The sequence below is a fragment of the Puntigrus tetrazona genome, chromosome 20 (assembly GCF_018831695.1).
Source record: "Puntigrus tetrazona isolate hp1 chromosome 20, ASM1883169v1, whole genome shotgun sequence".
NCBI classification, from domain to species: Eukaryota; Metazoa; Chordata; class Actinopteri; order Cypriniformes; family Cyprinidae; genus Puntigrus; species Puntigrus tetrazona.
The window spans coordinates 27,127,894-27,138,773 of NC_056718.1; the positions used below are offsets into that span (position 1 = coordinate 27,127,894).

Consider the following 10,880-nt stretch of genomic DNA (forward strand, 5'->3'; position numbering starts at 1 on the left):
ATCATCAACTGAAATAGACACCGGAACATGTTTAGAGTTGTTGTCTAAATGTTGACGCCAAAGGACAAACGAGGTTTGTGCTTAAGACAGCAAGTTCTTGAGAGAGAGAGAGAGAGAGAGGACAGAATGTGTGTGTGTGTTTATTTGATGGGAAAGTGTGTTTGTTTAATGATAATACAGCACTCATTCCCACAAAACCTGTTGTTACTATGTTGCACTGAACTATGGTGGTCCAGACTTTAGCTAGCGAACTAGCGAATAGCCATGCTAACATCTAACTAGCATCCAAAACACAATATATTCTGCTGTATTTTTTATGTGACTCTGTGTCTCATTCTCTCTGTCCAGCGTGTCCTGTGGCTCATTTTAAAATGGGATCGGGTCCTGGCCCGTGTTCTGTGTGTCCTGACTCCAGTCACACAGCAGAGGTGGGGTCTGCCTCCTGTGTGTGTCGGTCTGGTTTTTACCGGGCCCCTACAGACAGTCCAGATACGCCCTGCACACGTGAGTACAGCTCCTTTCCCTCAAGCGTACAAAGTCATATTTGATATGCAAATTTATAAAGCCTCTCCTATTAACGCGATTAAAACTTAAAAACATGATTTGCACAATCTACTGTGACTTCCATCTACTTGCGTCCCCCTTCGGGTCATGATTCAGATGTTTTTTACTGTGAAATCTTCACTAGTTTTTATGAAGCAAGTATAAGAAAAAGTTAATATTATTACCAATATTTTAATATTAACATTTCCTGAAGTAATTTCGATTTTTATATGTTAAAAATGTGAGCATCAAATATGATCAGGCCTTTTGAGGAACTTTTCTTGTTTCATCTCTCATTCAGCACTGCACTATATGTTCTACTCCACACTTAAAAATTCGACCATCTTTAGTATTATTGGGATATCAAGAGTAAAAACTGTAATTCTATGCATTTTATGTACTTAGTCTGTTTTACTGAAGATTTCATTGATTTACACCAAAAGCTAGCAGAATTTCATCTTCCATTTTGGCCGTACAAATACGTGCGTTCGCACCAAATTGCATGCTTTTGCTCAGTTCGGGCTTCTGAATAAAACTGAGGCGATTTTCCCCACATGAGCTCCGTGAAATAAGCCAAATATGATACCCAGCAAAAACGCACGCAAATAAACCTTTCCATTTCGGAAAAATGTAATGTATTTATTTATTTATTTCATATGTCAGACCTATACGTTGGTAAACTTCCCTCTCTTTGCCCTCTTTCCCATTTCTTGTGGTCTACGTTGCGTGTACTGGTTTTAGATACGCCATGCAGATGAACAAACTCCGACCATAATTCAAACGACCCCCGCCTTTGTCCTTTTCAGGTCCGCCCTCGTCCCCGCGCAGCCCTGTTCCCCAAGTCAATGACACCTCTCTCACTCTGGAATGGAGCGAACCGTTAGACAGCGGGGGCCGTTCGGACCTCACCTACAGCGTGGTGTGTCGAATGTGCTCCGCCCCTGGGGGCCCCTGCGTGCCATGCGGGGACGGTGTGAATTACCGCCCGTCCCAAACTGGGATCCAAGGCCGGCGTGTGAGCATTTGGGGTCTCCGTCCTCACACCACCTACAGCTTCACCGTCATGGCCCTCAATGGGGTCTCTCCTCTGAGCCAGCAGGGGTCTGCCGGGGAGACCATCAACATCACCACCAGCCCTAACGGTGAGACGGAGAGAGTGAAGGTGCATATGATGGAAAGTTGATTAAGTTGAGTGTGTTAATTGCTTGTGTGTGTGTGTGTTTTGCGTAGTTCCTGTACTGGTGTCAGGTTTGAGGAAGGTCACAGCTACAGAATCCAGTCTGACGCTGCACTGGAACACACCGACCCAATCACACTACAGGATCCTACAGTACCAGCTACGCTACTGTGAGAAGGTAAACTAAGACACTATGTACTACACCATACTAGCTTGATGGTATTAAATGTGCACTTAGTCTTAAAGGAATGTCTTTCAAAAACTGTACTTACAGATATTGAAATGAAATAATATATTACAATTAATATTACAATTAAGATATTAACATCATGCAAATTTAATTGAAAATGACGTTGAAGCATGTTTAAAGCTTACCGTAAATTCTTGTTATTGCATTCAGCAGCAATGTTTTTATGACTTTTTATTATGAATTTTATATTTAAAGATGAACTTAAATCTTTCAAAGTGTGCCAAGAAGCACTCTTTCATTCAGCTAATTGTATTTTATATACATTTTTTTATGAATTGCAATTAACATTTAATTTACTGTCCTAAAAATTACATTTAGGTTGCACTTTTCTATAAAAAAAAAAAAAACAACAGCGATGTATATGAAGTAATAAAAATAAGCGTTTTACTTACGCTCTTTACTTTGTATTGGTCACAGTAAAAAAAAGTGCATGCAGCGTTTATTTAGTAGACAGTGATTTCTCATAACTGTAATTCGGTATTTTTTTCCACCTCCATTTTCTCTGCTCTCTTCTCTATTTTTGTGACCTCTCCCTATTTCTCTGTCTCCTTCCTACCCACTCGTTCCATCTTTTTCTCAGCGCTTGTGTTTTATTGATCGCTCTCTGTGGCACAGCTGCTCACTGTTTACACTACAGACCTGCCAGACTAATTAACAATTAATACATTCAAACAGCTCAGAAACGGTGCGATAGGAATCAATCAAAAGATTTTAATGAAAGGTACCGGTGTTTGTTCTTTCAACAGGAGCGTGGCTCCGAGGAGAACTCCTGTCATTTTATGGAGAGTAATATCAACGAGGTGGTATTGAGTGACTTGCGCAGGGCGACACAATACGAGGTCCAGGTCCGCGCTCGCACCTTGGGCGGCTACGGCAGCTTCGGTCAAGCCGTCGTCTTTCGGACTCTGCCTGACGGTAAGAAAAGTTCTGGTCAGAGGTGACAGCTCGTTTTGTTGTTTTAATTTATTAGTGCCCAACTTTTTGTGCCCCAGAGTTTTGTTTGAGAAGGCGTTTTATTGATTTTTTTTGTTTTTTTCCTCCTCGTGTAGATCGAAGTCAATTTTTTTTTTAAAGATTTTATCACACCTTTTTTCCGTTTTTAAACCATGTCTCTCTCACTTTGGCTGTCTGCCTCTCTCCGTTTCCCTAGAAGATGATTCCTCATCTCCGCTGCTTGTTACCGGGATCCTTATAGCCATGGGCATGCTGCTCCTCATCATCGTCATTGCTGCTGCAATCTACTGTATAAGGTACAACAAGAGACCAACAAGAAAAAGAAAGTGTGAGGATGTTATAATTGGGCTTGCTAGGAAACTATGAGGCAGAAAGCTCAGGAGATTTCCACAGCCATCGTTCACACATGCCCTGTCCATCACATGCTTGCGTATTAAATATTTAGCCTGTTTTAATGCTTTCAGCGCTAGAAATCTTAGCCGCGTTGAGATACTGTCTCTTATCCTGGGTTAATAACAAGCAACGATAAGTAAGTCTTTTGTAAGTTAATGACCTCAGAACTGACTTTTTGACACTTTTTTATAAAAATTGCATTTGAAAATCTTTTTTCAAAACATTTGCTAAAACGACAAAAAATTGCACACTTGAAATAAAATGAACACTAACAGAAATAAAATCAAATATGAAAGAGCTTCTGTTTCAGTTAGTTGCCAAAACTGCATTTATAATTTTTGTTTAGCTTAAGTAGTCTAATAACTGCAATTAAATAAACTTGAGTAATAAAAACTATGCAAATATATAGATAAATAAAATGACAAAAAAATGACAGTATTAAAGTGAAAATACAAAATATTAAAAATGATACAAAATATCTAAAACAAAACTTATAATATTATATAAGTGATGGTTAAAACAGTCTAAACTGTCTTTCTAATTAAAGCTAAATTAAACAAAATAAAATTTAACAATTACTAAAACTTACTACAACTGAAAAAAATAAAAAAGCTAATCAGAAATATAAAAAAACGAATATAAATGAAAAGTTTTCTTTTATAAATACTGTAATATTATGTAAATTATATTTGTTTAATAATACAGTAAATGACGTAAGTAAATTTTGAAATACAGTAAATTTAGCAGAATTGCACTGATTTTCCACACAACCACTATTCCTGTACTTTTCCAAAGCGATCAGACTGTCCTAACAGTTATTTCAGCTACATTTGCGGGACCAGAGAGAGAAAGAGAGCGAGAGAGAGAGAGGAGAAAGGGGAAGTGGAGACAGGATGCGGTAGTCCCACCCCAGGCTCCACAGGCCAAATCAGCAGAACAATAGTCGTGACCCTGGGCTAGCACACACACACACACACTTCTTTAAGCGCAAGTGTATTTAAACAATGAACAAACTTTTTTTACATTCTTAAACTCCAGAGGACAAGCAAACTCAGATATTGCTGATAAATGGGACGTATGTATGCCCACGTATGCACAGCTAAGATTACAGGAGGGTGCTTGTTTACATATATTGTTCACAATTACGCACATTACATATACAAACTTTCACACCCAGTTAAACGGAGAGTCCCTACAATCAGTCACACACACACACACACACACTTTGCGAGCCTCCGGTCCAGACCTGCCATCAGCACTGGGTGGGACAAACGCGGCTATTTTAGTCCTGGGAAATCAGGGAGAAAGATAAATGTGGAAAAAGTTTCTATTTCAAATCTCCGAAGTTCTGAGTTATCTTTTTAAGTAACAACTTTTGTTTCAGATGTTTCTCCTAAAATCCCTTAAGTTAAGCAATAGCGAATCGGAATCGACTTTTGGGGTGTTTTTAGGTAGCGCTTCTCAAGCCAATGTATTTTGTTTTAAGAATGACTTTTGAACAATGTCTCCAAAACACAAAGACGGAGCAAGAAGAAAAGATAGAGAAGAAAGCAACAAGAATAACAAGGAGAACGGGCTAGAACCGCTTGAGTAATTTAATACAGTGTTAGTGTATAATACACTATGAAATGACCTGAATAAAGACCCAGAGCCTGAGGTGAGAAACAGACACACAAGAAAAGACACAGGAAGAGGAAGAATGGGGTGGAGAAAGGGATTTTGTATGCATTCAGTTCATTCTTTGCTCAGAGTAATATGACAACGCAGGACAAAAGCAAACATGAAACACAACAAGCATAAAGCCTCACACTGTGCCCAAACCAGGCATGACACAACAAGTTTCCACTCTCAAGTACTTTTCCGCCCTTGCTGAAAAACTAGACTCCACACAAAGTTTCCAAAAAACGATTCTCAATTGATGCGATCTAACGTTAGCATGTGGCTATGCTAACAACACAGTGCTCGCACAGAACACACAATTATCAGCTGATACATTTTACTACGGAACGAAAAGCTTTTCAAATAAGCATTTCTTGTCAAAAAAACTAACGGGAGTTTTGTAATCGTCAACAGTGTTTACCTTTAAAAGAAGACCTACGTATTTGATAACTGACTCGCTTTTCTGTTCACAGGAAGCAAAGTCATTTCAAAGATCCAGAAATGAGTGACAAAAACGGCCAATATCTCATGGGTCAAGGTAACAGCAGCAACACACACACACACACACACACATAGCGTCTTGTAATTTATGCATTCTGGGTTAAGCTCTGGATTTTTTTGATTAATGGAGTAACTGATATTTTTCTCTCTAAGGAGTGAAAGTTTACATCGATCCATTCACTTACGAAGACCCTAATGAGGCCGTGAGAGAGTTTGCTAAGGAGATTGATGTCTCGTGCGTCAAAATCGAGGAGGTCATTGGGGCAGGTAAGAAGCAGTTTGTCTTCTTTTAGACGTATTTACATTTCAGACAAAGTCACATATTTAGTTTCAGTCATTTGAAAGCTAAAACGAAAGCGCGCTGTGTTGAACTGTTAATCTGCTTCTTTGATATCTGACATATAGTCACATATATAGTGCTTTATAGATACAGATTGTTTCAAAGCATCTACACAGTATCAAATGTGAAAATAATGTTTAATTTTGTGAAAATCATCAGATTTAGCTGTAAAGCAGCTTTACTGAAGACAATAGTGCAATTGAACTAAATTGGGTTATAAAACTGCGTATAAGAACTGTGACAATGTAACATTTTAACAGTAAAGGCATTGCATAAGGAAATTGTGTCATTATTCAGCTCAGTTTAGTTCTGCGTTGCTACTTTCCATTTAACTGGGTCAATATTACCAATTATAGACGTCTCTTATGTCTTATTATAGTCACAACTTGTTAGGACCAAAAATTATTTGCATGAAAAGATTGAAAAACACTCGCTTTGCCAATCTTAGGTGAATTTGGAGAAGTCTGTCGTGGTCGACTGAGGATTCCGGGGAAGAAGGAGAACTATGTTGCCATTAAGACCCTTAAGGGTGGATACACAGACAAGCAAAGGCGGGACTTCCTGTCTGAGGCCTCAATCATGGGCCAGTTCCAGCATCCCAATATTATCCATCTGGAAGGCATAATAACAGCCAGCTGCCCCGTCATGATCCTCACCGAGTTCATGGAGAATGGAGCTCTAGACTCCTTTCTGAGAGTAAGTATGCGAGTCTAATGCTTCATGTTTGTTGATGAAACCATCTCAGTGGCTCTCGTACACAAAGACTGACTGACACGGATCTTTCTTTCTGTCCAGCTCAATGATGGCCAGTTTACCCCAATACAGTTAGTAGGCATGCTGCGCGGCATCGCGTCGGGAATGAAATACCTCTCTGAAATGAGCTACGTACATCGCGATCTTGCCGCACGGAACATTCTCGTCAACAGTAACCTGGTCTGCAAGGTGTCTGACTTCGGTCTGTCGAGATTCCTGCAAGAGAATTCGTCTGATCCTACGTACACCAGCTCACTGGTAAGAGCACATGCTTACGCAACGTTAAGAGAAATGCAAGCAGGCACGTCTAGCGATACAAGAATCATGATTTCTTCTAAAATATATACGTTTTTTTCAGGGTGGTAAAATTCCAATTCGTTGGACGGCACCCGAGGCCATTGCGTTCCGTAAATTTACCTCTGCATCAGATGTATGGAGTTACGGAATTGTCATGTGGGAAGTGATGTCGTTCGGAGAGCGGCCGTACTGGGACATGAGCAATCAAGATGTAAGTGGTTGTGATGTTTGACATTTTAGTGCAATTGCATTTTGTTTTGCATCATATTTTGCTTTCGATTGGATTTTGGCCACTACCGGTGGTTAATAGATACTTTTACTTACTAGACTAAATATGCTGAAAATTCATCTTTGAAACACAAACATAAATGACATTTTAACTTATATTCAAATAGACAATATCTATTTTAAATTGTAATAATATTTCACAGTATTACTGTTTTTATTGAACTGTTAATCAGATAAATGCAGCCTCGGTAAACGAAAGTTTTTATTCAAACAAATCTTATCAACCCCAGATGTTTGAATGGTGTACATTGCAAAAATAGCAGCCTGATCAGAATTAAACAATACTTTTTTAAAAGTGCTAATATTGTCATTATACATTTGTTTCCAGTATTGTATCTTCCTTTCATTAACGCAATCTGTTTTACCCAATCAGGTGATCAATGCCATCGAGCAGGATTACCGGCTGCCTCCTCCTCCTGACTGTCCCACTTACCTGCATCAGCTGATGTTGGACTGCTGGCAAAAGGAGCGGACGGCACGGCCACGCTTTTCCAACATCGTCTCAGCACTCGACAAGCTGATTCGCAATCCCGCCTCACTTAAAATCACCGCCCAAGAGGGGGCAGGGTACGTTTCATATCCGTTACAGCCCTGTACCACTTATCATTTCAGTTATTTCAAAAAGCCACAGCAAAACGACCAAAGACCTGGCAAATAAATCGACATTTTTCTTCTTTTTTTTTCAACTGCTTTTTTTGCTTCAATGGAAAGCATGCATGAAATTGCCAATTGATTTTTTTGATTTAGAATCCAGAAAACTCTAGGAAACTTCATTTTTTTTGTTCTTTTGCTGTTGGTTTTATGTTACCGTGTCAACCCGAAATCAATGTTAGACAGTAACAAGATTACGGCAGAATACACCGCTGTGCAAAATTGTTAGGCCATTAGCATTTTCAAAAAAACAAATGTAAGCAATGTGATTACAGTAATGCATTTACCCAACAATGCATGTCAATCAAGAACATAGCAGTTCCTGTTTCAGGTTTAGTGGCATCTCACGCCGTCCGTCATTTCGTTAGGTTGGCTCTCGTACACACAGTATGGCCTCTTGTATGTTAGTCTTGCCCCTCCCCTCTCAGCATGTCGGCCTGTCAGTCTGTCAATCAGGACTCAGTATGACCACATATCTGTCCATCACATTTTAGTCCATGCCCTCCCCCTCTCTTTAAGAGAAAGCCGTCAGAGCTTTCCTCTCTTTGGCAGTCTTTCTACAGCTGTGTTCCTTCAGGCCGACTCATCTTGATATGGAAAATTACATGCGTTTTAATACTTGGCTCTCTCTCGCTCCTCAGACCCTCTCACCCTCTGTTAGACCAGCGCTCCCCTCTGACGCCCGCATCCTGTGGGACAGTGGGAGACTGGCTCAGGGCCATTAAGATGGAGCGTTACGAGGAGAGCTTTCTACAGGCTGGGTACACGTCCATGCAGCTGCTCGCCCACATCACCACAGAGTGAGTGAAGATAACGGCACCTTCATGCAACAACACCTTTCATTTGTCAAATATACTGAAATACAGCTATAATAGACAGCAATATAGTGAGGAAGAAAAGTGAAGAGCAAATAAATGATCAAATTCGAAATATGTGTTGATAAACAAAGACAAAGAAACAAAGAAATTAAAACTATTATATTATAATATATTGCTTATTTTCTACATGTAATTCTGTTAAAAGGTTCGGAGTTGGTAAATTGCTTCTAAAGTCTCTGAAGTTCATGTGAAGTAGCATATGATTGAACATATATATTTTTATTAATATATAAATTGTCCCTAGCACACTCATTTGCAGAATTAGTTTTAACCAAACCGGTATTAAAATGAAAACAAATGTTATTCAAAAGTAACAAAGATGATCAAGTCTGCATTTGATTACAAATCTGTCTATTTAATTAATAAAATAATGGTTTTAAAGATTTCTAATATGATTTGGTACTTTGAATTAAACTGATTTAGAAAACGTCTTGACGCTGACTTTTGACCAATGTAATGCATCCTTGCTGACTTAAATTATTAAAAAAATGTACTGCAATGTATATCTTTATTCATTTAAAAGATCTAAAAAACACATTCCAATCGTTTCTAACCTTATCTCTGCTTGTACGTTAAAAGCTAAGATCTAATTTTTCGTTAAACTTGTATTTCTCCGTTTCCGCCTCTCAGGGATCTGCTGCGTTTGGGAATAACTCTGGCTGGTCATCAGAAGAAGATTCTGTCCAGCATCGAGGCTCTTGGGATTCAAAACAAAACTCCAGGGAACGTGCTCTACTAAGTGAACAAATGCAAACGCTTGTTGGGTTGCCCAAGAACCTTCACGTAACCTACCCGCTCACAATCAGGAACATTTCTACATCCTTTTTTACTGGTTCAAAAAGGATCAAGATGGCTTGCTTGCTTCCAAGACTACCTAAAAGGAACCAGTCCAGGAACCTGTCGGAACTATCACTGTAATACCACTAATATTACAAATCTCAATTTGTGATATCAAACGGGTCTCGTCGGGACGTTACCTCCACCATTTCAACATTTTTGGGAGCCACATAATGTAATCCAATAGGAACGACTCGCTCTGACATCGTAATGCAAAGACATTGATGAAGTATTTCCATTTTTGCAGAGTATTTTTCTAAAGGAGACTTTCATATTGAAGAGACTGAACAAGGATATACAGCAAAAGTTGAGAAATATGATCTTTATAATGCAAGAATTTGGATACAAGCATCAGATTATTAATGACGACTTCTTCGTCCTTCGTATTAAGGATGTGCTGTGCGTGAACGGATGCATACTCACACACACTAAGTGCCAAGTAATTGGTATTTTGTTTTTAAACGATGCACTCTGTGTGTGAGTGTGTATGTGAGCAGCAATAAGAAAAACAAGCACAAAAGTCTTAGCACTTTTTTTTTCTGAAAGACATGAATGACGCAGAGTTTCCATTGGTGGACGAAATCTGCGAAATATACATGCTTATATAAAAAAAAACACAAAGACACAAACACACATAGATATCTGCAACACTTGACTGGCACTAAAAAGAGACCAAATAAAAGACTGTCTGTTGTTGTTGAGTAGCCGTAAGACTCGAAACAACCTTTGAACGCGTGCCATACTGTTTTGTTTATTACGGGAATGTTGTGCTGGTTTGACTCACCAACTTGAAGCTGGTGTCCATCATCAACTAACCACAAGATTCAAACGCCACCCTATTATACCACACGCGGGTTTATGGGTTGGAGGATTTGGTCTTCACATTGGAGACCCACAAGAACAAACCAGGGACTTTTAATTCCGTTGCCTCCTGTTTTTTGTATAAATATATCTTGTTTTATGTAAAAAGATTCATTTTCTTTGTCAGTGTAATCTGGGTTTCTGTTACAAATAAAAAGTATACATTTAGCCTTGTTTTGAATAGTTTTCTTTGCTTCGTGCTTCGCTTTTAATAACGCAAGGAATCACGTGGGTTTTGTTGTTGTAATTACAGGAAGGTATTTATCAACGTGAGTGCAATGTGAAAGCGTGCATGTAAGTGCTTTGTATTTTGTTGGTTAGGTGAATAAATATTGAACTTCAACCCGCTGGGAAATCTGCATCCGCCCCAATTCCCAATTCCCAATCGCATGGATTTGTATTGAAAAGACTTAATTTTGCCTGTGAAAATTGCTTTACATGTGATATACCTGTGAGGTAAGCAGGAAATATGATAGATACTAACTAATATGTGTAAAT

General features: G+C 39.0%; 1 protein-coding gene across 3 annotated transcripts in view; it reads left to right on the forward strand.

Annotated features, from left to right (window-relative positions):
- The window catches only part of ephb4a (eph receptor B4a), a 36,278-nt gene extending 25,728 nt beyond the window's left edge, over positions 1-10,550 (forward strand). For 2 of the 3 annotated variants that reach the window (XM_043219854.1, XM_043219855.1), the window contains 13 exons: positions 349-504; positions 1,350-1,685; positions 1,774-1,898; positions 2,717-2,885; positions 3,121-3,220; positions 5,450-5,514; positions 5,631-5,744; positions 6,266-6,513; positions 6,613-6,828; positions 6,929-7,078; positions 7,529-7,722; positions 8,448-8,606; positions 9,315-10,550. In XM_043219854.1, coding sequence (XP_043075789.1) covers positions 349-504; positions 1,350-1,685; positions 1,774-1,898; positions 2,717-2,885; positions 3,121-3,220; positions 5,450-5,514; positions 5,631-5,744; positions 6,266-6,513; positions 6,613-6,828; positions 6,929-7,078; positions 7,529-7,722; positions 8,448-8,606; positions 9,315-9,423 — 2,141 coding nt within the window. In that variant the 3' untranslated portion in view covers positions 9,424-10,550. The remainder of the gene's footprint in view (positions 1-348; positions 505-1,349; positions 1,686-1,773; positions 1,899-2,716; positions 2,886-3,120; positions 3,221-5,449; positions 5,515-5,630; positions 5,745-6,265; positions 6,514-6,612; positions 6,829-6,928; positions 7,079-7,528; positions 7,723-8,447; positions 8,607-9,314) is intronic. The other variant, XM_043219856.1, reaches the window with a different exon arrangement.
- Positions 10,551-10,880: the final 330 nt, after the last annotated feature.